Below are 27,804 nucleotides of genomic sequence, written 5' to 3' on the forward strand. Positions count from 1 at the left end.
AATGGAGTGGAGGAATGGTCTGGCATTTATATACGAGCCACATTTAACCATACATTTATTTACTCTACACCAGGGATGTCATGCTCATTTTCAAGTGGGCCAGACCAGTGAAATTGCTCTTTCTGTCAGTGTAAAGAAATTTAACCATTTCCTCAGTTATCTTTACATACAATCATACAGTATGATACAATTTTCTTTAAATGAATCAAAGTCGATTTTTTGTATGGCCTGGCACCCTCTCAAAGTACATTTAGCAATTCTGTTTCAATTCTGACTAATTTACAATTCATTAGACTTGTGCATGTGATGCATAATAATCCCATGACTACTGGTCATGTGTTCAAAATAACTTAAAATAACCCTTAACCCAAATTCAAAACAATCCTTAGCTGTCTGGATATGCAAAACCCCAACCCAATACCTGTGATCACATTTGAACTCTGGGTTTTAGTTTTTTCAGCAAATCTGTTGTGAAGGAGTAAAATAATATCTTGTCATATAAATGAAGGTGGGTAGACTAGATCAGAAGTCATGCTACTTGAGTGTTGTGGCTCAAGCCAGTCCAGCAGCAAAAACATTGACATAGCATGGCAGCCAAAAATAAAAAACCTGTTGAACAAGTTTCAGTGGCATAAAACTCCCTGAAAACTTGAGTTTGAATCTAGAATTTAGCTACTCCCAAATGTTTCTTGGGTCATCAAGGATATCCTATTAGTTTTGTTTATTCAAAGTATGTTTCTTTATTCAGATACATTCAGGAAACCCGACAATCACAACTGTGAAGCAGGATTCCTTCACAAAGAGGACTTACAATGGACCTGAACTCCCTCCCACTGCATAGTCAGCTAATAAAAGGTAGGGAACAAAGGCAGTTTTATTCATTCGAGATGTGACTTGCAAAAACGAGACCAGAGCTTTTCTAAAAGAACCAGAATCTTCCAGTCCTGCTGTACAGTGTGCTGAGGAAAATTAGTCATATTAATAGATGGCACAGTGTACCTTAATTTGCCTGAGCACCCAGCCCATAAACAGGCGTTGCCATTCACTGAGACTGTGGGAAAGGAGAGCCTCTGTGTAAATAAGTTTGACCCACATTGACAAGAGTCACGTTAATCACATGACATGAGTTTAATAATGCTCATTTAACATCTGCAGAAATCTCAATATCTATCAATCACTCTTACTGTGCAGTCACTTAACATTTAGCTGTTTGCTATGATATCAGGTATCGTTAAAAAAAAATCCTCCTCACCTTGTACTGTCATTAAAACAAATGAAATTGTTTAGTGGAGCCTATCAGCCATAATTAGTGCCTGAACAATTGTTTGAAAGAAAAGTTCCACTTTTAAGAAGCTCTGACATATAAGCATGAAAAAGCATGAAATACCACACCCAGATTAATTTTGGCTCTGCAATTCATTAATATATAAAAGAAGGTAGGATCTAATAGGGGATCACACCTGATCCCCGTGCATGCCTATTTACAGTGCTTGATACAATGTTTAGACCAGGTCAAATGTACGGCTCACGGGCCACATCCAATTATATCTGGCCTGCGAGATAATTTCATATGTAAGTTATTCGGTATGTGGGAGCTGAATCGTTTGCCCTGCTGACAATCCATGCACACAGGGGTGGAACTTCATTTTGAAAGGTTTCAGTAGTAGTAAATGCATTAAAATAAGGCTTTTATGAAAACACTGAATAAAAATTGCTTCCTTGAAAAAAGCCAAAATTTACAGTTCACTATTAAATATTACATTGAATAAACTATAAACAAAGTGTCTTTAAAAAGCAGAGATGCAGAAATGTCTGCATGTAGCACATGTATTGTCATGGTCCGCGGCCCGGTGTCCGAGGAGCTGATGGGATGCCCACGCCCACGGGTGTGGCTGTCGACTCTACACCTGCATCCCATTCCAGGCGATCATCACGTGGACTATTTAACCCTGCTCAGCCAGCTGCTCCACGCCAGTCCGTTAGTCACCTTTCAGCGGTAACTTGGCCCCCAGGTGAAGGTGGTTGTGAAATTCTGAACAACGCTAATCCTTTCATTGTGTGCTCAGGTAACCGTTCGGCATGTTTTGAGCCTCCTCCTGTCTGTCCTCCTGCCCGCCTGGAGTTCGGATCACCACCGGTCATCATCTCCTCTGTTTCCCTGCAGCTCTCCCGTGGACCCTCACCCCTCCCTCCGGTTCCCACGGCCCAGCCCTGATCGTAAGATTAATAACTCTACCCCACGTATGCTGTTATTCCGCCGCTCCCCAGTAACTCTCTTCCTCTTTCTGTTGCAGCCTCACACGGTCCTGATTACGGCGTTCCCGAGTTGCTTATCTCCCGGTCCCTTTGTTTCCCATTTACTCGGCATGTTTTCCTTTGACCCTTTCGGGACACCCGTAGTTAGAAATAGAGTTTATTTTGCGTGCACCTTGGCGTATTGTCTCTGCTTCTGGGTCCAGCTTGTGTGCTGAACTACGGCTCTTGACATGTATGGTTTATCCACAGCTGCCCTAAATTACCAGTATTGGTAATAACCTCCTTGAATCGCTACCTTATTGTGGTGGACAAGTTTTTTGTGTCCCAGGAGCTATGTTGTCAGGGGGGGGTGCCCCCTGGTAGGGTCTCCCATGGCAAATTGGTCCTGGGTGAGGGACCAGACAAAGAGCCATTCAAAAACCTTTATGAGTAGAAGATCAAGGGAACAGTTCACTGTGCCTTTGGTTTGGGGAACAAGTTGGTGGACTCTGTCATCTTACTGGGAGACTTCAACGTTCATGTGGGCAACGACAATTTAACCTGGAGGGGTGTGATTGGGAGGAACGGCCTGCCAGATCTGAACCAGATGAGTGTTCCATTACTGGACTTCTGTGCAAACCACAGTTTATCAATAGCGAACACCACGTTTGAACATAAGTGTGGTGAGGCGTGGCCCGTGGTGCCATGCGGACGCACCTGCGCGGCATCTGCAGATCACGCAGATGCTGTTAAAACACGGGGACTCAGGGGTTGGTGTTGTTGTGGTGTGACGCATGTCAATAAAGATGGCTCAAAACTATAATCCTTGGACCCGTCGTGTCTCATTCACACCACAATAAGTTTTTCAATAAGTGCACGTAACACCAGGACACCCTAGGTTGCAGGTCGATGATTGATTTTGTATTCATATCATCAGATCTGTGTCTGTATGTTGTGGACACTCAAGTGAAGAGAGCAAGTAGTTGCTGAAGCAAATACTATGGGAGTGTGGGAGTTCAGAGAGGCCTTGGAAAAAGACTTTTGGACTGCCTCAAAGACATTCTGGCAAACCGTCAGGCCATTCAGGAGGGGAAAGGGGTGCTGTACCTGCACTGTGTAAAGTACCGGTGGAGCGCTGCTGACTTCAACTGAGGATATTGTCAGGCGGTGGAAGGAATACTTTGAGGACCTCCTCAACTGCACTGATAGGTCTTCCGTAGATGAAGCAGAGTCTGGACACAAGGGGAACAACTCGTCCATTACCAGGGGTGAGGTCACCGAGGCAATTAAACAACTCCTTGGTGACAGAGCTCCTGGGATGGATGAGGTCCGCCCTGAGTTCCTGAAGGCTCTGGATCTTGTAGGGCTGTCTTCGGACACACCTCTACACTGTTGCATGTAGATCAGGGGCAGTACCTCTGGATTGGCAGACGAGGGTGGCGGTTCACATCTTCAAGAAAGGGGGACTGGAGGGTCTGCACCAACTACAGGGGGATCACACTGCTAAGCCTCCCCAGCAAAGTCTATCCCAGGGTGCTGGAAAAGAGAGTCCATCTGTTAGTCGAACCTTGGATACAGGAGGAACAAGGAGTGTTCCAGGTCACGGGACACTGGACCAGCTCTTTACCCTATCAAGGATATGTGAGGGTGGATGGGAGTTTGCCAGTCTACATGTGTTCTGTGGGTTTGGAGAAGGCATTTGGGAATACTGGGAGTCTGGCCCATTGCTATGAGCCATTTGATCCTTATACACTCTGCCAGGGTACCTAAGATACCCTGAGTGTATGTCCACATCCCACCTATGGTCACGAGCTTTGGGTAATTACTGAAAGAACAAGATCGTGGATACAAGAGTCAAAAGTGAGCTTTCTCCAAATTATGGCTATCCTTAGGCTAGTGTTCTGGGCATGTTCCCCTATTTCGAGGCCCCAGGGCAGACCCAGGACATGCTGGAGAGATTATATTTCTCAGCTGGACTGGGAATGCCCTACTGTTTCCCTGACCCCCGGACAAGCAAAAGGAGGTGGCCAGGGAGAGGGAGGTCTGGGCTTCTCTGCTTAGGCTGCTGCCACCATGACCCCTGGTTAAGCAGAAGAAGATGGATGAATGGTAATAACCCAAATCATTTGTTATGTTTCATGGCTAAAGGCCAGTCAGCCAATATGCATAAGCTCTTGAAATGTTGGTTTTAATGTTAAAATATAGTTATTATTAATATCCACAAGTTTTACAAACAAAGCTGGAAAAATTGGACAGCACATTGTTATCTTTTGATTAAGATGCCAGATTGCATTTGCTTACTTTCACCTGTAAAGACAGAAATAAAATCTGTTTTTTAGTGTTTGAATGTTCTCTTGATTAATTTCTGTCCAGTGTGCCAGCTAAAATGGGTGTGTAAAAATATGAATTCAGTTTAGTGCATTCAGTCATTTTAAACATGTTTTTGACAGATTTCTAAAATATTTATATTTCCTTATTTTTGTGGTAGATGGTCTCACAAATTTGTTAAGCACTGGAGGCCTAACCTCCCACGAGATCAATTAACTAACAATATAATTGATAATATGCCAAGAAACACAAAGAAACAAAAAGCAGTTTGTTAAGTTTGTTAAGCACTAGATTATTTGATTTTTGATTATGCCAAATTTTATTGTGGGATATGCACTTTATATCCACAATATGAAGTAAAATAAAACTGGTTCCCACTAAATAAAGAGAAGCATGACTGGGGCAATAACGAAGAATATTCAATTATACCTAACCCCTAGCCACATTCTGTACCTTGATGTCACAAATTCCTTAAAAAAAACAATCAAATTAGTAATCTATATGTGAATCTTTGGTTTTGGAGCTGTTGAGAGTCACAGCTGTCTTTTTTAATCCAGTTGGTAATTCATTGTGATATAATACACATAGACATCCATCCATCCAGATGCGCAGACCTCCCTCTCCCCAGCCATCTCCTCCAGCTTGTCTGGGGGAACACCAAGCCATTCCCAGGCCAGCCGAGAGATATAATCTCTCCACCATGTACTGGGTCTTCCCCCGGGGCCTCCTCCTGGTGGGGTAAAATTTTATTTATATAGCACATTTCTAGATAAAAGATCACAAAGTGCTTTACAAGGTATAAAACAAAAACAGTCAAAAGTTAACAAAATGCAATTTTAAAAAGATGTGTTTTTAGCTGTTTAGCTCAAAAAAAAAAGTTAATTGCATAAAATCTGGAAGGAAGTGTGGGTACATTTGTGTGACAGTTATGTTCAGCACTCTATCCTGAGCACCTAATTTGTATCCCTTTATCTTATATATTTGTGTGTGTGTGTGTGGGTGCAGGTCTTCAGATGGTAAATGTATTTGTATAGCGCTTTACTTGGTCTCTAAGGACCCCAAAGCGCTTTACACATTCAGTCATCCACCCATTCACACACTGGCGATGGCAAGCTACATTGTAGCCACAGCCACCCTGGGGCACACTGACAGAGGCGGGCCCTCTGACCACCACCAGCAGGCAACGGGTGAAGTGTCTTGCCCAAGGACACAACGACCGAGACTGGGCTCGAACCGGCAACCTTCCGATTACAAGACAAACTGCCAACTCTTGAGCCACGATCGGTCCCAGATGACCGAACCACCTCAACTGGATCCTTTCGATACAAGCCCCAGCCTACTGCCTCTCATCAAGGGCAACTCCAGACTGAGACAGAGTTCCAGAGCCCAAGCCATGCGTTGAGGTGATCTATATCTAGCCGGTGACTCTCAATCTCATGCACTAACTCCTTCCCCACCAGAGAGATAACGTTCCATGTCCCAAATGCAAGTGTTGGAAGCCGGGGATTGGTCCGCAAGGGCCTCTGCTCCTGGCCACTGCGCGGCACACATTGACCTGACCCCCACTGTGCCTCCAGCTGGTCGCCTGCAGGAGGATGGGCCCATGTCCCCTTTTCGGGCTGTGCCCGGCCACCAGATGCTCACCCTTGGGCACCCTCCCCGGGCTTGGGGAGGGGGGCGCCCCAGTAACCCTATCCCGGACAGGGTGAACTGTTCCCTTGATCTTGCACACATCAAAATCTTGGATTTTATTGACTTTTCTTCCATGGGCAAACAAACAAATACAGGCTCAATACTGAATCTGAGTCACAGCAGTGTCAATGCCATCACTAATGCACCAGTTTAACCAATAAGATTTTGTAGCAAAATAGTTAAATTTAAAGAATTATTTGAAAATGTGACAAGTAGATTATAGACACCGAAATAAATAAATCGCTACTTTTTCAAAAGGTCAAATGGTCATCACTTTGGTAAGCGAAGCAAGAGTTTCTCAACAGGCTTAATAAAAAAAATGCCAAATTTACTTAAGTGTTAAAAGGCTCCTCCTTAAGTCAACACATCCTGGTTGGTTTTTTTTTTTTTTTTCATTCTATGCAATAAACTCTGCACAGCACCATCAGATGATTCACAGGAATCATAGTGGGAATCTAATTTGCTTCCACAGCATGTCAACAAATTTAACAGAACCTGACTGCAATTTTCAGAAACATTAAATACACTTGGACACAGTGCAGCTGTGGACACATATACAGGCCTACAGCTCATACTATATACACACTAAAGACATCCATGCATGAAGGATGTGAAGCTAAGCAAACGTGAGCAAACTTTAAGACATATACGGGCAAGTCTTAGACAAGAAACACTATCAGGACGATTAAATTAATGGTACATCTCACTTAAAGCTCATGTAAGTCCACATGAAAACTATAAAGAATAACTTGTGTGATCTCAAATGTTCTGCAAATACCACGTTTACTTCTGGCACTTACACTTCTGTGTCTTTAGGGCAACTAGTAAAATTTAATTTCACATGTTTTTTGCATTTGTAAAAAGCTCTGAAAAACTCTTCCTTGTGTAGTGTAACCTACAATGATGCACGCCTAGTGGCGAAAAACAAACAGGAGCTACCGGATGGCATTTCCTCCACTTTGAGCCCTGCTGTTAAGCAGCGCCCCCCTTCGTCGGTGATCACGTGTTGTCAGCTCCAAGTCAGCGAAGTTGTTGGAAAAGTTTTGACAAGACCAAGGATCTTCGACACAGCTGCAAAGAGACCAGGATCGGCGATTCATAACCGCTCCTAAACTCTGATTTTGAGTCTGGAGAAACAATGGAATCCGTTGCGCAGGTAAACGCGCTACAGGAAGAGTTTAGCTGTTAATGACGTATATCTGATGAATGGACACTTTTGAGCAAACACTCCTATTTACGCCCGACCCTCCTCGGCAGTGCAACTCCGTCTTTCTCACCCTGTGTCTTTATTTTCGATTAGAAAGTGATGACTTCGGGATTCAGTCTTGACTTTGGACCTCTTAAAGAGCCTTTGGCATTCATCCGTTTGCTAGAATGGGTAAGTTTTTTCCTCGCTTTTCTTTTTTTTCTTTCTTTCCTTTTACTTTTTGCCATATGGCCTGTTTGGCGGGGTGTGCTTTGCGTAGGAAGCCGATCCTTGGCTGCAAAACTACTTCATAACTTGATTGTGTTATTTGTCTTGTGACCCACTGCTACGCCCAGATAAGCCATCCAATTCATCATTTGAGCTGTAGCACCGTTATAAATACGGCATGCAGTTGCACTCGAGTCAAGATGCCTTCCTATAATAGGCCTTTATGCGGCTCAAACCAAAAACCAATGTGTAGCAGGCAGGATGTTCAGTGTTCTGCACGCCAGAGGGTTTACAGTATAGGGTTCGATTAACATGCGTGGCCGCATAAAACCAAATTTTATTTCATATGTGCAGGTTGATATTCATTTCTGCGCTTCCAGCTACTGGATAAAGCATTCTGGCAGCATTGCATGACTTTAAGACCGGATTTTGCTACTCTGTACAGCTGTCACCCTGATAGTTTTGTGTAAGACTTCCTGTCTTACACAAAACCAAACCAAAAAAAAAGTTAATTGCATAAAATCTGGAAGGAAGTGTGGGTACATGTGTGTGACAGTTATGTTCAGCACTCTATCCTGAGCACCTAATTTGTATCCCTTTATCTTATATATTTGTGTGTGTGTGTGTGTGTGTGTGGGTGGGTGGGTGGGTGCAGGTCTTCTCCATATTTGCCTTTGCTACAACCGGAGGTTACAGTGGCTCATCCAGCATCAATGTCAAATGCAACGGAACAGAAAATAAAGAAATAACAGCAAACTTTGACTACCCATTCAGGTGCCAAAACAAACAGTGCCACACCTCAGATTCCAGTTTACCGGAAAGTGTGTTTTCTTTAACGATTGTCATAATTTCTAATGCGTTCTTTGTGTGTACACAGGTTGATGGATCATCCCTACGCTGTCCCTAACTGTAATGAAACATCCACTAATTACTTTCTGACTGGAGACCACTCATCCTCTGCGCAGTTTTATGTCTGTATTGGTGTGTTTGCGTTCCTCTACAGCACCGCCACACTAATCATCTATTTGTGTTACAACCACTTGTACAGGGAACCTAGTCGGGGCCCGATCCTGGTAGGTTTGACTGGATTCACTCTATTTCTCTGTTGTTTTGGCTTAGCTAGGTCGTCCTCCAAACAGCTCACAGGTCAAGATGACATTACAGAACGACCAATTTAAAGCAAATTTGAAGTAAGGACATATTTTATGATTTGTAATTATTCACTTTAGTAATGCAGGAGAGCAGAGATAACAAGATGTCCACTCTCAAGTTTGAGGATTTAACAGAGACATGTAAATGAAAAACTGGGGAGGGTGTGGTTTCCAAGCAGCTAATAGACACTGGACACTGCTCTGTTCTCTGCTGAAAACATTTCAGTTGGGTCTCCTTGTGGGTTTTGTAGTGACATGTATTTTTTGCTGCTCAATAAGGACCTGGTGTTGACTGCGGTGTTCGCCTTCCTGTGGTTGGTATCATCTTCTGCTTGGGGTAAAGGTTTGTCTGATGTCAAGAGGGCTACCGATCCTACATTCTTGCTGACTCTTATTGACGTTTGCAAAGGTGGCGTGCACACGTGCACAACGGGGGCTCTGCCTTCCATGGGTCGATTGAATGCCTCTGTGGTAAGCTTTATGCAGTTTATTTTAAGCGATAAGCCTTAAATGGATAATTACCCTTGCTTTTTTTAAAATTACCCATGTACAGTTTTGACTTCTTCTGTTTTATTTTTCGGCAGGTATTTGGTTTTCTTAACCTCATCTTGTGGGGAGGCAACTGCTGGTTTATTTACAAGGAAACGCCTTTCCACAAATCAGCCAACCCACCTGCAAATGTGGAGGGGTGACTGAAGCCATTCTAACTACACAGCCACTTCATTTTAAAATAGTCTAACATGTAGTGTTCCTACACAAATGCTTTTGGTTAGGACTGCAAAAGGAAAAATACTATTCTACGTATAACAAATGCATTTCAAACTGACTGCTCTTTTTTTTTTTGCAGTATTAATTTCAGATTTGGATTTTCTCTCAAGCACATTTTACAAAGAACATTTTTATATCTATGCATCAAATATGAAGGGCCCCTTATTTCTAATGAGACTATGGATGTGCAGTATTTTGTAACCATACATTTTGCATTCAGAATTTTTTTTTTTAAAGGCTCAGGGCTGTTGAGTGTATGAAGTGCAAGAAACCTAATAAATAAAATATAGTTTAAGTGCATTGATTCTTAACACAACTGTAGACTGTGGATACGAATTTCAGCACAATCTTCATTATAAAGGCCTGAAAATATAGAGTTTCAAAAAATTCATTAAAAAAGTAGCCAGTGTGAGATTGTTTAAAGTGGGTCAGAGTCCCGTTTAATCTTTTTTGTTATTACGCCTCATCATCTCTTCACGTCAGGCTGATTTCATTTGTTTAGACTAACGGCTAAATATTTTGTTGTATGTGATGCCTCTGTTCATTAGGAGCATGCCAACTCTTTAGGAATTTCACATTTCTCACGATTGCTTGGAATTATAAGATATTTATTGGGCGCTTCTCCCAATAGGGCTTGCATTTTTCTGTTTCTAGATCTTTCTAAATCAAGGAGTGTGTTTAAATTGAGGAGTTTGTATTAAAATTACATTGTTCAATACACTATTTCAGTAATGTTGTCAACCCTCTTGTGTGAGCTTAGCTACTCATTGGTTCTTTTATTGTTTTGTTTTTTTCTTAAACGGTTGACTAATCTCTTGCCTGTTTTCAGTAATTGTATATTTCTTATCTCTCTTTTGCGAGGCTTCTACCTCCTCTTTGTTATAAGGGAATGCAAGCCATCTGCCTTAATTTCCACCACTCTTATGATTTCCTACTTTTTGTGAGCGGGCTTGATTCCCAGTTTCCAGCTTTATCAATCAAATTGTTGTTAAAATGCTACAGAAGAGAATGGAGTCTGTGGTCGAATACAGAAAGAAATTGTGTGGACATGAAATGTCTTGCTTGATTAAAAGAAAGAACCGTATTTGTTGTCAGATCAGTTTTTTATGCCTGTTATTTCAGTGGCAGCACATATTGCATAACATGTTTGTAAGGCGGGTACACTGGAGTTCAGGTCTTACACACATTAAGGGTTACGTGTGTAATGGTTGTGCCCCACTTAAAAATTTTACAACCTGTGTAGACCTGATACCTGACCTTTGCTGAGCTTCATCACCGCATAAAGTGCAGAATATTTTTGAACTCAAAAACACAGCGTATATATGTTTAATTTGTTTTACTGGAACATTTTTATGGTTTGCACAGTTGTTCAGACACAAAAAAAGCATATGACCAGCTTTGTGAAATTGCTGTGGAGCCATTTTTCGTCGAACTACAGCGCTGCAGAATAAGTTAAACTGCAGCAATTTTTTAAACTAATATAAAACAACAAATAATATATATATATATATATATAAGTATTTATTTATTGAAAAGAGGTAATATAAAGCGATGCAAAATCTCAAATTTTGTACTTTTATAATAAAAACTCTGGCAAAATATGAGTTATCATGGTTCAGCACGGTCACGAGCTTCGTGAACTGCGCGTGAACTGGCGAATCGTGAGCGCGCAAGAGCTGCAATGGCCGCTTTGGATCGGCGAAATCCTAATCTCGACGACTTTGTCGGATTAAACTGGAGCTGTTGGGTGGACAGAGTGAATGTTTTATCATCTGACGGTGAGTCGTGCACCCCAGCTCCAGACCTGATTCCCAGCACGTCATAACGTCAACATCGGACGATTTGTTTCGTTTTTTGGTACTTAAACACACACAGCGACACAAGGCACGACCCAAACAAAAGACGCGCTGGGTCCTAGTGCAGCGAGCTTTCGTCGTTTGTTGACAACCTATGAGCACAAATGGAAAGAATTTCCTCCTTATTCTGTTATGTGGTGAAAACAGAATGTTAAAGTCTTACTGAAAGACACGGTTTGTTTTGGATCAGAGGCAAGAGCATTAATTTAGTTGAAAATTTGCTCAACTTGAAGCTTTTACAGCAAAAGTGACTGTAATCAGTTGGCAATAGCTGTGGATGAATAATTCAAACTGACGCGTGAAACCCTCTCATGTGTGATATGCATGTGTTACTGTATAACCAAATAAACCCGTTTGTGGCAAGAAGATACTAGAATTTAGTATTTCATGCTCACGGGTTTGCTTTGCCTGCAGCTGGGTCTAAGGTTGAAGATGACGAGTATGGGATGAACTGCTCAGAGACCATGACGCTCGGAAAAGAAGGTGAGGACTGTGACTGGGCGCATTCAGTTAGAAATTTGCATACAGTCGTGGTTATTTGTGGATTTTAATAATTTCTTTGAACTGTTGCTTTTCCGGGGTGTAATGATTGTACAGCATACATCTTAAATGACTTAAAAAAAACAAGAATTGGATGTACATGTTTGAATTTATTTTGGATTTTTTTCTCATCCACACAGGGTTGAAATAATAGGCTCAAATGTAGACATACAGTAACTTACATTTTTAATAAGTGTTGCTGAAGTTTTTACAGTATCTTTTAACTTGACAAGGCCAAGGCTTATTAACTTCTTGTTAGTGATCATGATTAATTACAACTGGTAGATTCGCTTGACATCACTCATTGGCTTAAGCGATACTGACAGCAATAGGAGTGTTTAAAGAACTCAGTGAAGATCTAAGAAGGAGAAACCACCAAGGCTCAAGCTTGTCATGCATTGGAAACTCCTGGAGCACCAATGTCACTATGTTTACATTGCATTGGTACGAGAAGGTGCCTGGTCCAAAGCTGACGCCTTCAAGCTCGACTGAAATTTGCAGCCGCCTGCATGGACAACCCATATGCCTTCTGCACAAAGGTTTCATGGTCACGTGAGACAAAGATTGAGTTATTGGGCCACAATGAAAATTGGTATGTTTGGAGAAGTAAAGGTAAGACTTTAAAACATAAGAACATTGTACCTATTGTTAAGCGTGGTGGTGGTAGCATCATGTGGCACTGGTACAATTCACAAAGTGGAATAATGAAGAAAGAGGACTAGCTTCAAATTCTTCAACTCCACGTGAATTCAGCAGCTAGCTGGTTGAAACTTGGATAGGATGGGTGTTCCAGCAGGACAATGATCCCAGGTGCACATCAGAGCTGGTTTTAAAATGGATAAACCAAGTTCACTTTAAACTTCTGTATTGGCCTTCCTGAAACTCAGACCATGGCTGTGCTGAGCCCGTATTTATACTTCTGACCCTGTGTGCTTTAGAACATTTCCAAAATAAATTCAAACTTGTGCACCTAATTCTTGTTTTTTAAAGCCAGTAAAGATGTTTGCTGTACAATCATCCACCCTGGAAAAAAGAACAGTTCAAAGAAATAATCGAAAGCCCCAAATGACATTCACATCATCTCGTCATGAGTGTATGTAAACATCTGACCATAAATGTACCTAATTTTGTCTCTCCTTCTTTTTCTTCTCTACAGATATGCACATATATGGCCACTGCCCAGCACACGATGATTTTTATTTGGTGGTGTGCAGCCAGTGTGGTCAGGTGGTGAAACCTCAAGCTTTTGAGAGGCACTGTGAAAGGTGGCATGGTTCTGTTACGAAGATATGTAACCCGCCATCCGCTCTGGCGCCTCAGCAGCTAAATTGCTCCAGCCTCGGTCTTTCTAATAATTCTTCCTCTATGGAAAGGAAGAAGGAAGGCAGATGTCAAAAGGGCGGCACCTCATCTGCAACCTCACCTGCCCAACAGCACAAGTCTACAAAGACCCACAAATATATAGTGAGGTACTGTTTACGAGTGCCCGTTCATGAATTAGTAGTCAATGCTAAAATTAACTGATTAATTGTTATTGGAGAACTTTTCCCTGCTCTTCCTGGAGATGTAGGCAAAAACACATTTACATCTTCTAGTTTATATCTTGCATAAATATCAGTGTTGTCTCTCGTGTAAGTCTGAATATCATGAATCTAATAAGTTAATTCTAAGCTCATTTTAAACTTCTTTCTGTAGTTTATCTTCTGTGAAGTTCCCTGAGGAAAACCCTCACTCGTCCTCCATGCCTTGCCTTCCTCCATTCCATTCAGCACCCCTGCCCCCTGACGACTGTTCCACCTCCACTCTGTTAGAGAAATCCTCTGTGCAGAAGTTGACAGCTGGACAGTCCACTGAGTCTCACTGTCCTCAGCGGGGCATAAGAACCTACAGCCGGATTTACAAAAACATCCACAGTAAGTCAGCTTTCCCCCCCAACTTTTGTCTATTACTTCCCCTGCTGCTTTCTGGGAAGTCTGCCCACTTAGTGTGTTAACTTGGGCTTAATGTGTTGTACATCAGTATTTGCATTTTTAAGTAACAGTCTGCATGGATCCTCCTGACAAGTCCTGCTGTTGCTGACTGACCTTTGTGTTTGTGCTTTTCTCCACATAGAAAAAGAATGTGATCTGAATAAACACAGCAGAGTTTTGGACCCCGAAAGGAAGACGCTGTGCAACAGGGAGCTAATGTGCAATGTAAACTCTCAGTACATTGTCATGGCACATTGCCCAGAGTTGTTATCATTTACATATTGTAGTTAACTGTATAAAAGTTTATTATTTCATACAAAACCAAACTATGTCACTTTTTCCTTTTCTCTTTTGCACTGCTCTCTTACGGTTCTTTCTTTCATAGGCTGATTCAGTCAAGCATCAGCAGAAAGTGTTGGGAGAGACTAAAACCACTGATCAGAGAACTACCTCAGCTACAGATCAAGATATGGAGAAGCTTCGTGATGAATCAAAATACAAAAAGAAACATGTGGAAGCTGACGGGGAAAAAATAACAAATAAATACAGCAACAACTGCCACATTCAAGGGTATGAGTCTTAGTGTATACCTTAGCAGATTATTGCAGTAAATTAAGTATTTCTTTCAGTTATATAAGAAAGCAACATGGAAAAAACCACTACTGCATACTCAGCGTCGTACAGTGATGCAGGATAATTGCAAATTGTTGAGCTGCAGTTCTCCCATTGTAGTTCAGTCTGTGTTAGTCCACGCTACAATGAGCTTTCCTCCATTACGAGTAAAAAAACCCAAAAACACTTTGAATGGAAATCTTGAGGATTACCAGACAGATGTTACAGTCCAGATAAGTATGCATCGTCTTCTGCATATCTGCATATTTATTTTATCACACGAAACTGATGTAGGTTTTTTATATATTAATGTTTTTTTGTGGGCCATGCGCTAGCTGTCACAACAGTCTCACGTTTGCATTACTTTGCCTTCACACAGGTCCAGGAATCCATCAGGAAGCTCTCCCGAGGAGGAGGGTAACGGCACTGTGGAAGCGGAAGTGCAACCTCCGTACCCGTTCACCTTGTCAAGTGACGACAGTGAAGAAGATGAGCAGGATGAAGCCACAGACCTACCTGCTACACCCTGGCACCCCAAACCTCTTGGGGTGAGGGCGAGATATACAAAATGCACAGCAGCTGGTTGATGGGAAGGTTGTTACGTTAAAAAAAATCTTTAATGACTGTTTTCAGAGGGGCTGTGTGATAATCTTTCTAATATAGCATAAAATCCATGTTATATTTCTCAAAACAAAAAAGGGTGGTGTGGATGTTTATGTACTTTCAATTCTTTTTAAAGATGTTAACGGTGGAAATTTACACATTGCTTTCATGCAGCTATGCACTTTTGGATGTCGCACGCTCGGTTGCAGCATCTTCACATTTGATCGGCGTTTGCACCACCTGCGCTTTGCACTCAGTGCCATGTTGGAGCGCCATGTCAGCACACACTTGTGGAAGTGAGTATTACTGTTTTTTAAATGGCACCCATTTGCCCAAAACAAGTTGAAGAAAAGACCTGCTGGCTGAGCTTAAAAGACAACTATCCACAATATGCAAGAGCCTCCACTGAACTAGACACTGAAATCGCTACAGGGAGGAGGTCTACTGTGGATGGCCTCAGCTACTCCCTGGTAATTGTCTAAATAACAGAAACATCAGCTTTTTTTTTTTTTGCTATTTCCTACCTTTGCTGACGGGTTGAAAAACATCTGTTTGCACTGCATGTCTTCACTTATATTACAAAGAAAAGCCTTGATGCCTGCCGTGAGGCTCATTTGCAGCTTCATAGCTTTGGATGCTTTAATGCTCAAAGAACACACTGTTTCAAATCCTTCATCTTCATGCAAACCCCCACCAACCGCCCCCCCACATCCTCTGCTTTTTAACCACAACCATGTTGGTTACATTTATAAATAACACCCCTGACAAAACGCAGAAGACTGAAACACAAAACCATACCTGGAACAACAATGCCATGGTATCCATCAGCATTGCAATTTTGCCATTGGTGTGGCATAAGGGCATAAGCTAACACCAATGTTTGCCACAATATAAAGAAACATCTCTTTTTGTGTGTGTGTGTGTGATATGATTTTGCCCAATTGTGCCATATTTACAGTACAAAATTTTAATTTTAGCATTGCAGCGCAGTGAGGTGAAAATAACTCGTGACAGCTGGTTTCCATGAGTATTATTGGACTGTGTTTCTTTTTGAAGTCTAATACTAGAAACAGTTCAGACCTTAAGCCTGCAGATTTGTCAAAGCAATCACAGCTAACATCTTGAGGCCGCTGTTTAATTTATCTAATAACAAAATGAGGCTTCAGCTAATAGTGCAGAAAACTCATTGTAAGTATATCTGCCTTTGCGTTTTATTTTATTGGAATTACCTTCACTTTTTTTTTTCTTTTACTTGCAGGAAAATGCCTAAAGTATCATCAGGTCTCAGGTCACGCTCCCACAGCCTTGAGTCTACCTCACTGGTACAGTTTGAAAACAATCCTTGTCAGCCAAACTCTTACAGTATTAAACCGCCTTATCCTACCACGTCTGCAAGTGTTGGGTCAGGGAGAGTGTGTAGTCCCAGCAAAGCTCAGCTTATAGAGGTGGAACTTATGCAAGATGCAAGTACAGCACAGAAAGCTGTCAAGAAGTTACAAAGCAGTGAGAACAAAGCCTCCAGATGCATCAGGGATCCCTTATTTCATCAGAAGGGCCAGCCTCAACGACCAGACAGTGCTACCTTCTCAAATGGAAAAAAGCCACGAGAGTCTACGAAGAGACAGTCAGACGTGAAGAAGTGTCGCCCTTTGCCTGTACCAAATCACCGCTCTCCCCACAGCAAAGGGAAGCTCCCAGGCGATCAGCAGAAAGTGGTGGCCTATGACCACATGAGTGTTGCTCAGAAACGCAAAAGCAGCAGCGAGTTACTGTCCTGAACTTCTTCACTTTCAACAATCTCTAAGTTGAAATGTTTGTCCCATTCTTCCTGCTCCAGCTTTGCCTTCTGGAAGGTAGAAAATATCAAACATGTACTTACATAAAGGTTTGACAAAAAGCTCGACCCCTAAATACAGTATTGCTTTTATCTTATATTCTGAATCCATTCCTCTTTTTTTATTTTAAAGTCATGAATGGACAGTACGTCTTCTTCATTTGAATTTGTGTGATTTAACAACAGTAAATGTGTTTTGTAAGTGACAGTTGCTGTTTACATCTCAGCTTTTCAGCCAAACAAGAGGCCAGTCTTAAAACGACCACTTGGAGATGAAGCGGTGCAGGACAGCTGGTACCAGCATAGTATGAGTGTGTGAATGTGTGTGTGTGGTTTTTGTCTTTTGTGTATATTTGTCTTCAGGTTTTTATGCAAAGATTTCAGGAACAAGTGTTTGTATTGACATATTTGTAATTGTTATTGCTAAATTTATAAAAACTGTTTAAGAACATAAGTATACCTCAGTCTGTTCATAATGCTGCTAAAGTTACTAAGTTTTTTTGTTGCAGAACAATTAAAGTCTTGAATTACTCTTGCTCTCTGATTTTCATTATTTCACAGCGGTTCTGTACAGATGAGTCATTAAAGACTAATGACTAAAACTTATTTTGATAAATTGAAATCCACTCAATTCATAAAAGCGATTGCATCTACTCGTCCGATAATTTTTCATCTTTTAACACCAGATGGTGCTATATATGCATCTGGAAAATGCACTGCTTTTTCTCTAACGATATAAACTACATTGATCTCAAGCCACCTCTCATTTCTTTATATTTTGTTTCCAAGGAGCCAGACTCTTATAATTTGTTGTTCATCAGTGGTTCTCCAGGCTTTCTGAAGGTCTTTCAAAGAGGACTTTTTTGTTTGTGAAGCCATTTAAAATATTCAAGTGTTAAAAGACAGCTAACTCAAGGGATAGAGCTGTGTTGAGTCTACATGTAACGGATAACTTGGCAAAGAACCAATTTTAGATTATATCTTTGGACACTTTGTTACTAGCAGACTGTTGCAAAAACACATTCATTCCCATTTATCAGCTAGTAGCTGAAGACTTGGCACATCTCAGCAGGATGTGCAGTGTGTCCTTAAAAAACTGAGTCTAGACAAGTGGAGGAAAAAAAGAAAATGTGCTGGGCCTAAAAACGATTTTCAACAAATGAACAGTACCTGAAAGTCATGTTTTCAAGAAAATGGAAAAAAATAGGACTTGGGTGATGGCCCTTTAGTTGATCCTTCAACCAAGTTCCCGGAAGTCTCGTCAGATATGATCTCAGTGGAAGAGTGGCTGTCAAGCATCCATTGTTAAGGAAAACAAATGTGGAGAAAAGGCTGAGGTATGTCAAATTACACAAGAACTGGACTGAAAATCAGTTACAACAGGTGATGGCGAGAGAGTGGAGGCTGCATTTCAGCCAGTGTTCGAGATCTTTGTCAAAATTGATAGTTGAACACAGAAAAATACCATCATGTTTTGATTCACCAAACAATATCATCTGGAAAGCCTCTGATTGGTAACGGCTTCATGTTCAGCAATGACAATGATCCCAAACAGACTGCTAGTGCAGTAAAAGAGAAAAACGCAATGAAACACTATCAGTCATTGATTGGCCTCCCGAAAGCCTGAACCTGAACATTATTGCAGCAGTGTGGGATGATCTAAAGACAGTCAACATCCAAAGAAGAGCTTTGAATGTCCTTGTAGAAGCCCAGAGAACTATTTCTGAAGACTAGTTAAAGAAATTAGAAAAAAGCTGCCCAAGAGAGTTCAGACTGTGTTGCATAATAAAGGTGGTCACAACACATATTGCCTTTTAAGCTTTTAGAATTGTACAAACTCTGATTGTGACTTAAATACTGTATTTCCATGTATGTTTGCAGACCTCAATAGAATCGCTGCAGCTGACAAAATGTGAAGAAATCATGGCTGACTCGAGATTTTTACACAGACCTGTAGATCTATTTATTTATATTAATAAACTAAATCCTGCTTCCTGTTTTAGAACATTGTGATTGTGGTGCACATTCAAAGGTTTCTGAGAAAGTTTGCAATCATTTATGAATTGATTTGTAATACACAAGGGTACCACTGATTAATTTTGGTGTTCTCTGCATAGATAAAATACCCGCTATCATCTAAGTGATCCCAGTTTTTCCAGCACCAAATATAGATTCAGTGGAACCATTATAAAGAGACATAATGCTCCTATGAAACTACTTACCCTACTTTCCTAGTGAACAGCAAATGTCAATATTTATAGACTGTAGTGTTTTACATAATGTTACCACTAGATGGTGTCAAGGCATCGATGATGTATTTCATATGTAACCAACAGGATCTCTTCTATTCCCTCCACACGATACAAGCAAAATGTAACTTTGGAAACTTAGATGTATTAGTTTCATATCCAAACTGGTACTAAATATGAGAACATTGCTCCATACTCTTTATATAATGGGGTTAGGGTTCGGGTTAGGGTGCAACACCTGCTAAGATGTGTATGCGAAGAACAAGTTTCATTAAACAATAATTTCTGATAAAAGTGAAATCAGAGGCAACAAAGAGTGTAAATTTGAATCTTTTATTAAGTCAAAAGATATATCAGTATTTTTTGTCTTTAACGCCTACTGGTTTATTCTTATGAAGTCAGAGAAGCTCCTAAGCATACCATGCAAAGCCATTCAACTTTAGCTGCGAGACCTTTCATTTCTTAGGGCAGTGACCAATCGTATCATCTTTGAAGCAGTGGTCAATAAACTTAGTGCTTTGTATGCTGTTAAAAGCTTCCTTCATGTCCTTTGGAGACTAGCAGCACTCCTTTAAAGCACCAAGCTTTTAGCCTCAGCAAATCATGAATGTTCCCTTAACTGCTACTTCATAGCTAGATGAGTGGAGATGTGTGCCGGGCAGCGAGAGATCACTCTCTTCCCTAATTGGTGAGTCTAATGTACCATTAGGGTAAATAGCAAAGGGCCTGTAACATGCACAGATCTCGAGACCCAAACTTTGTCTCATTGATAGTACAAATATGAACTCTTTAAAATGTGATCCCTAAGTTTCATATTGTATGACATAGTCCTGAGATTTACTCACCCGCTATGTTTAAAGCCATTGAGAACCCATTACATTTCAGGAATTTGTTGGTGTGCTTGGAGATCATTCCTGATTTTTATTTTAAAAAACAGGAAAAGATTTGTACATACAGAAAAGCTCTCGCTTTGTTACAACACTGCTGCTGCAAAATGCACCTACTTGTATCTCCCTTCATCATCTGACATGTCACCAATGTGATAAAGCACTGCGCTGCTTATGGCTTTATTAGCAAAGTCAAATACTGGCTGAATATGACTGGAGGCTACATACTCACTGCCCATTAGGATGTCTCATATGCAATTATTTCAAAAGTGTCCCTTTTTTCCCATGCAGAGTTTGTTCAGATATATTCTCCGTTTAGCCATATTCATCACCAGATGACTGTAAAATACATCCTCTTTCAATAAAAAAAACAAAAAAACAAACCCCCCCCCCCCCCCCCCCCAAAAAAAAATAAAAATAAAAACAAAACAAAAAACAACTGAACTCCACCTGGCTTAAAAAATAAACACACATATCCAGACTTGAATGTTAAAACAACTAACAAGATCACAGTGACAGACATAATGCAAAATGAACATCATCAGATTATACAAGGATACAGTCATTACACTGATAGAACATAGCAGTACACAACTAAGCAATACTGAACACACAAAGTGAGTCTCACTACGTATATATACTGTATATATAGTTATTAATATATATAGGAAGGCAGGTTTGCTTTGAAGAGAACAAAGACACTCTTTCTTTCTATTTTAGGTCCCTTGCAATAGCACTAATTTATACAGAATTGCAACCTGTATTTTAAATGACAACACAGAGGAGTAGACCACCCATTACCCACAGCAGATTTAACTGGACTGACATCGGGTTCATGCAGGGAAAACACAACCATTTCCCAGTGATCTGGTAATTTAACGTGCTCAATAGCGGTAATATCTGTGTATTGTTTCCATTTTTAGCTTCTCAGCTTTTGTCTGGGGCTCAAAAAGGTGAGTAGTCTGAGTGGGGAACATGTTAAAAGCTCAAACTGGGATTCTGTGAAATGTGAGCATCCTGACCAAATGGAACCAATCTGCGGTAATGCTAAATGTGGCTCTATTTAAGTAGGATTTTTTTGTTTTTTTTGGTCCTCTTCGTTTCTCCACCTGGTATTCCAATGTGTGAGAGAGTGGAATGATTCACACACACACACACACCACCTCTCAGATAAATGTGACTTCCTTTTCTCGCCCACGCAGGAGACGTTTAGTGGTGCACACAGTGTCTGTGACTATTCCACCTATTTTGCGTACAAGCCTACTGCACCCACAAATGTGTACGTCTTTGTGTGTTTAGCTGCAAGATATATTAATAACTATCATTTCTAATAGAAGGTATTCTTTGAAGCTGAATTCAAAAGCGTAATGAATTATCATATCTTACAGTACTTTTCACCCGTGTGACTAAGTTGGAGTGTAAATGTGTAAAGAAAGGTGCAGGCGTTTCCCTCATTAACAAGCTGCAGACTACCTAAAGGGCGTTGCATTCATTGCCTAGTTGAACGATTGCTTTTGAACTAAGTAAGGGCAGCTTCAATGACAGCGGTACACAAACAAAGCAAACACATCTGGGCTGAATTGTGGCTGTCGGTATACAGAGAGCCAGGGAGAATGGTTTTGTGTTGCTGTGACTCATGATAACACACCAATCCCCTTCAGCTCAAAGAGACAAAGACACAGAAAGAAGAGGGACGCTACATCCCATCAAAGGAAGCAATTAGCATTTACTCCAGGCTGGCCTTGTTGTATTATGTCATGAACACCGCGCACGTTAATGAAATCTTTCTTGCTTTTGCTAAGAGACAGTCTCCTGTTTAAAAGTTGTTAATGAAATATGCGCCGCACACCAGGTGTCTTGCATATGAAATTACTTTTACAGTTAATTCAGTAATATGTGTTGGCAAAGGGATCTTTTCAAAAGATCCCGGGTCCCCTGTGTTAACAGAAAATTTCCTGTCAGCAGCCACAAGCGCTAAAATGAGCCTTTTCTTGTCAAATTATGCACAGCCTCATGTTACGCATAAGCTTAATTTTCTGGTGGAGTCAGGAGACTTTTTATTGTTATTTAGCCTTCAGTGTTTACCTGTTAATACAACCTAGATCATTTTCTAACCACCATAACAGCTACATTTTCTGTGATATGAGGATCTGCCCATCTGAGCAAAATGCAAGATGAAATACTTTATGGCAAAGTTTAAGATGAATGGGTAGAAATTTGTGCTATTCCGGGATTTTGTGCAAGGTGCAAAAATGCAATAAAATAAACTCTGCAGCTTTTTTTTTTTTTAATGTTGCGGCTGACAGAAACTAATGCTGTAACTTGACCGGGAGAAGGAGTTAAACTTGACGGCAAGTGGCACCTCGGTGGACAACAAACAGAAGCCTTGTCATCCTTGTAAGGAGTGTGGCACCTTTCTGTATACATAATTCAGACGATCTGTTGATAATCAGTCATAACAAAATACTTCCCTGCACCTAATGTGTATCTGTTGGAGGTGCTCACTGCTTTTAATTGTGTAAGACTGCAAATGTTTCTTTGGGGTTATACTGTGCAGCAACTAAGAGGCAACTTTTTTGATGAACAATTCATTTGTGAAAAATAATCAGCGTGGAGTTAGTTGGCAGTTTTTTAAACTGATTCCCTTAACATATAGCTGCTGGAGTATGATGTAGGATGAATATGACCTGTGGTGGTTTGTGCTACCTCAGTGAATGACTAAACATCTGAAAAATCTGTATCTTTCTTTATCTTACTCATCCAGTTCAGGCTGGGATCTCGGATAACATTGTTTTATGGCGTGCTGTTTTACTATAGAGGACTCAAGGTTAAGGTCAAATGTATTCATAGCCTAGTGACGTCAGTCAGTCTAAATCTCTTTCTCCTTGATAGAGGAGAGGTACATGAATCTGTGCTCTAATGTTTACTTACAATACAAGCTACTCTAATCCTTAATAATAAATATAATTATGAGCTACCCATGGATTCAGTATATATACTATTTGTGAACTAAAATTCTTCTTACATCTAATTTCCGTCTATGCCTTTTATTTTCCCAACTTTTTCAGTTTTATTGATCACTTCCTGAGTGCTGACGTCAACGACAGAACATCTACGTTTCGCTCTCGTAAGACTCTTAGTTTTCCCTTTCCGTCTACACTGATATTCCTTCACAGTATGAATATTAAGTGCTACAGATCAAAATGCTGGAAAAGTTCTGCCTATTGTCCTTTTTGACAATGAGACAGTTTGATTTTTACTCCCTTTGAAATCCTACTTTCACTCGCCAGCGACCGCAGGTGAACATTTCTCGGCAGTTTTCTCCCACAAGGTCACAGTTCACATGAACTAAAACATGGCTCACGTTGTATCACCTACATCCAGTCATGTGGCATCCACTGTCTTTGCCAGTCTCATCTCAGACCACCATGGGAGTGTCTGAAAACACAGAGCTGATGGACTCTGCCACTGACTTCTTCCTTTTGCCCTTCATTAGAGAACCAGCCTCTGCATCCAGATCATCATCATCATCATCCTCATCCCCATTGGGGTTCAGCTTACCATTTTGTCCCTGCAAGTCCTTGGAGTCTATGAAAGCCACATGCCTGTTCAGTTCGGCCTTGAGTGCCGGGTCCTCGTGGGTCGGTGTCACACTCAGCATTGAGGAGTGGATGCTGTCCTCACCCCGAGTTTTACCCTTGTTAGGGCAGCAGAAACAGCGACATGGCGTCAGGTAAAGATACATAAGCACCAGCACCACGCTGGCCAGGCAACCTACCAAGGTGGTGTATGCTGTGTTCAGGGTCTCCCCAGCCCCCTGCATGGTGAAATTGTGAACCTTGAGCACTACGTAGATAGTCTCATTAAAGCTCTCACTCGTGGCAAAGCAAGTGTAGGTCCCAGAGTCCTCAGACCTCACTGAACTAATCTGCAGACTCCCATCTGACAGGACTTTAGCTGTCTGGTTGCTCCCAGGTGTCACCAGAACATTACCGGGCAATGTCCAGGTCTTTAACATATTTCTGTGTTTGGTGTCGCAGCTAAGAATCAGTGTTTGCTCCAGAAAAGCCTCTTCATCTGCCTCCTTGAATGTGCTGCAGTTCATACTATCACCGCTGAGGTCAAAAACGCGTGCTTGGGTTTTTTGTGGGCCAGGTAAAACACAAGTGTAGTCGTCTTTAAAGTCCACAGCAGAATTAAGCTTTCGCATGTACCAGTGTACCAGGAGGGTGTAAAGGTCACAGTGGCACAGCAGAGGGTTACTGTGGAAGTAGAGGCCATTTTTAATCCAGGCGGGCAACACCTGGAGCTCGTCAATGGGCAAAATCTTGATCCTGTTGGTGGATACGTCCAGGAGGCTGAGTTTCTCTAGGCGGGTCTTTTCTTTGACCAGCTCCACAGGGAAGCGGGAGATTTGGTTCTGGCTAAGGTACAGCTTCTGAAGGTTAATCATGCTCACAAAGGCTGTGCGGTCAATCTGTGAAATCTTGTTATTGTACAGCAGGAGGACTTCTAGGTTGACCAAAGGCTCAAAGATGAACTCATCCAGCTGCTTTAACTCATTAGAGGACAGGTCCAAGTAGCGCAGGTGCTTCACATTTGTGAACGCCTCTGAAGACAGGAACTGGAGACCATTGTGACTGAGCAGGAGGTTATGCAGATTCGGGAGCTTGACTGGGGTCCACTCAGATTGCAGTCGGATTATCTCATTATAGCTGACATCCAGCACAGAAGTGTAGAGAGGTAGACCAGTCGGGACGATGGTCAGATTCATTTTGGAGCAGCTGACGATGTTCGCGGCGCAGATGCACATCTTATGGCAATTTAGTGTAGAACCCGCTGCATCTGGGAGCCAGAGGAGAGTCGCGCAGAGGGTGAGAAATAAGGCCCATCTCTGGGACTTACTCCAGTGAGGTAATGTTTCCAACAGGCTGTCACCTGTTCTGGTGGAAGGCTGCAACATGCTTGCAGTTGTTCTAAATCCCAGAGAGTTTCACTACAATCCCATTCTCAAAAGAAAAAGCACGGAAGAGCAGCTGGAGGATTCTCAGGCACATTGCTAACTGAAGGCTGAAAGAAGCAGAAAGATAACGCTTTTAGACAGAGTGTTTGTAAACACAAAAACATCCATTCACAAAGCGGAGGGAAATGATTCAAGTCATAAAAATAGGACAATGGAAAATCCTGCATTTAAAAAAAGGGGCGACCCCACCAACACAATTTCAAACACTCTCTCTCTGATTGAATGATCTTCTAACTGGCGGACCTGATTTATGTTTTATTGAAATTTTAGCTATCGTTGTTTTATCTGTTATACATTAACTGCATTATTATAATCATACCTACCTACTGCAGACCACCAGAGTAAATAACCACATATATTTCCCCCCTCCGAACCAGTTTGAACCTACAATACCACATCCGCGGTAACCACTGTCTCCCAAGCTCACATCTCCCAAGCTCACATCTCCCAAGCGCACGAATAAAGACAACAAACTTTCCTCTGCAGCTTTGCACCGTGCGCGTCTTTCTTTAAAGCAAGTACACAAGCACGCCGCAGACGGTTACTCACGCTAACCCATGTGCATTCACACTTTCTGGAAGACAAGAATTGACTCCCCCCCCCCTTCCCCATTTCCCTGCTTCCCTGGCTCACATTATTTTTCTGGCGCACATAAAAAGACACAAATGGCACTACGTTAAAAAACACAACTAAAATATATAATTGTAAAACAGTGTGAATCCTCATCACCATTTTCTGAAATACCCTTGCCCATTTGTGGATGAGCAGTTCAGTCGTTGCATTGCACCATTCTGCTGGAAAACAAACAGGCATCACACGCCGTGAGGCGAGAGATGGGGAGGGAAACCGAGAGGGACACGTACCTTCAACCGGGATGCGGCGGCGCTTAATTTCATTAAAACGGCCCCTTGTTTGTTTACAGCGTTGCTGCATTCAGATATCCGCCGTCTGAGTCTCCGTTGAGGACGGCAACGGATGCAGGGAGGAGGGAGAGCACTAGAGAGCTCCTCGCCAAAATAATAATCCCCGTCCACGAGGCATCCAACTCTCGGTACAAAAAAAAAAAAAAAAAGATTATATAAAGAGAAGACAACTACACGTTCTTCTAACTAACGATCATCAACAGATAAGCGACCGCGTTCTGAAACCTATGATTTAATTCAAATGTATTGCTCGGAACACGCACGACCGCACATCCGTCTCTTGCGGATAATTGGCGCATTTTGCGTTCGGATCTCGTCGGGTCTCTGCAGCTGCCACTGAGATAATCAAGACTGAGCAGTCTGTATCTGACAAGCTTCCTGTGGATCCTCATAGGCCTGCTGCTTTCGCCGTGCAGTGCTGGTCTGCAGTGGTTGACGTGTGTTTTTCGGCTGAGGCAGCGCGCTAAAACCCAGAAGGCGCTGTTTACAGAAATTAGCTTCACCAAAGATACCCAGGAGAGGAAACGAACCAACTAAGAAAATTAGGCCAAGTTTTGGGGGGTTGCTTTTTTTTTTTTTTAAAAAGCTGAAGTATTTTTGCACGTTTATATATGCGTGGTTGTGATTATGTAGTATATTTGGTAGTTTTACATTACCAAGATTACCACTAATTTCAAGATTTTGTGCACATCTATGTTTTGCTAAAAACAAAAAAGACCCAAAACAAAACATTACATTATATATTTAAAAAAAATATACAGAGGCCTTATTGACTGCTTGGCATTTCATATCCAGACCCATCACGCCAGGCAAACACTTGGACATGCTTTTAACAGGGCCTGCATGCAGATGTTGATCAGGTATGTTGTTAACCAGAAGCGATACAGTTATTTGGGATTAAAACAGTATCTGGTACAGAGAATCATTTGGTGGCTGGATGTCCCGATCTGGTAAATAAGAGGCAGGTTTCACACACGTGTGTGTCCCACATTTTTCTCTGCTTGTTCTGGTCCGTCATCACTTCCCCAGATGAGTGCGTTAACAGTGACTACATGTCCTGAATAGGGCTTCTATTTTTATTTTGGCACCACGGAGGTACCAATAAACAACCCCAACCCACCCAAATGCTGTGTAACATGTTATTAAAAACAGAATGCAGTGAATGGAAAGTGGAGCATATCAAATGTTTAAACTAGGACATTTTACTACGTCATGAAACATATTAGTTATGGCAGAAGGACACCTTTAAAAAACTGTGACAGCTGCAACAGAAGGCTGGAAAAGTGGTACTAAAAATAATAAATGAATAAAATAATTTTGCAGTTAATTAGGTTAACTGGCTACAAGTCAATAACATGATTAAGCATAAAAAGAACATCTTATTTTGCCAGAGTTTCTCAGAAGTGAAGATGGGCAGAAGTTAACCAATCTGCAAAAAAAAAAAAAAATGCTTTTTCAAAATGCAGGACAATTTCAGAATAATGTTTCTCAGCACAGAATTGAAAATATGTTCAATATCTTATCATCTACAGATTCTAATATCATCAAAAGTTTCTAAGAATCTGGAGAAATGTCTGTGCGCAAAGACCAAGGCCGGAAAACAGTACAGTACTAGATGCCTGTGACCTTCTGACCCTCGGGAAGCAGTGCATTAAAACGAGGCATGATTCTGTCATGTAAGTAACTGCGTGCGATCAGGAACATTTCGAGAAATCTCCA

At 41.4% G+C, this 27,804-nt stretch overlaps 3 protein-coding genes across 4 annotated transcripts; 2 read left to right on the top strand and 1 right to left on the bottom strand.

Moving 5' to 3' along the window:
• The first annotated feature begins 466 nt into the window (after positions 1–466).
• Positions 467–10,672, top strand: sypl2b (synaptophysin-like 2b). Of its 2 annotated transcripts, none has more exons than XM_084917923.1 (7): positions 467–2,217; positions 2,295–7,411; positions 7,556–7,633; positions 8,325–8,443; positions 8,547–8,742; positions 9,100–9,291; positions 9,405–10,672. In XM_084917923.1, the coding sequence occupies exons 2-7, from the start codon at positions 7,394–7,396 to the stop codon at positions 9,510–9,512; spliced, it is 711 nt and encodes a 236-aa protein (XP_084774049.1). In that variant the 5' UTR covers positions 467–2,217; positions 2,295–7,393; the 3' UTR covers positions 9,513–10,672. The 2 variants fall into 2 exon arrangements, with proteins under 2 accessions (XP_084774049.1, XP_084774050.1); XM_084917924.1 differs by having other exon boundaries at positions 467–855; positions 2,067–7,411.
• Positions 10,673–11,103: 431 nt separating this feature from the next.
• On the top strand, positions 11,104–17,534 carry atxn7l2b (ataxin 7-like 2b). Its single transcript, XM_084917907.1, has 9 exons — positions 11,104–11,366; positions 11,859–11,927; positions 13,141–13,453; positions 13,680–13,897; positions 14,097–14,179; positions 14,340–14,524; positions 14,946–15,114; positions 15,344–15,465; positions 16,428–17,534. The coding sequence occupies exons 1-9, from the start codon at positions 11,270–11,272 to the stop codon at positions 16,945–16,947; spliced, it is 1,776 nt and encodes a 591-aa protein (XP_084774033.1). The 5' UTR covers positions 11,104–11,269; the 3' UTR covers positions 16,948–17,534.
• Positions 17,535–21,529: 3,995 nt separating this feature from the next.
• On the bottom strand, positions 21,530–26,584 carry amigo1 (adhesion molecule with Ig-like domain 1). Its single transcript, XM_084917908.1, has 2 exons — positions 26,026–26,584; positions 21,530–25,209 (listed from the first exon to the last, which is right to left on the bottom strand). The coding sequence occupies exon 2, from the start codon at positions 25,100–25,102 to the stop codon at positions 23,558–23,560; it is 1,545 nt and encodes a 514-aa protein (XP_084774034.1). The 5' UTR covers positions 25,103–25,209; positions 26,026–26,584; the 3' UTR covers positions 21,530–23,557.
• Between the last annotated feature and the right edge of the window lie 1,220 nt (positions 26,585–27,804).

Source organism: Perissodus microlepis, chromosome 20 (assembly GCF_051167445.1).
Source record: "Perissodus microlepis isolate ML-2025 ecotype Zambia chromosome 20, ASM5116744v1, whole genome shotgun sequence".
NCBI lineage: Eukaryota > Metazoa > Chordata > Actinopteri > Cichliformes > Cichlidae > Perissodus > Perissodus microlepis.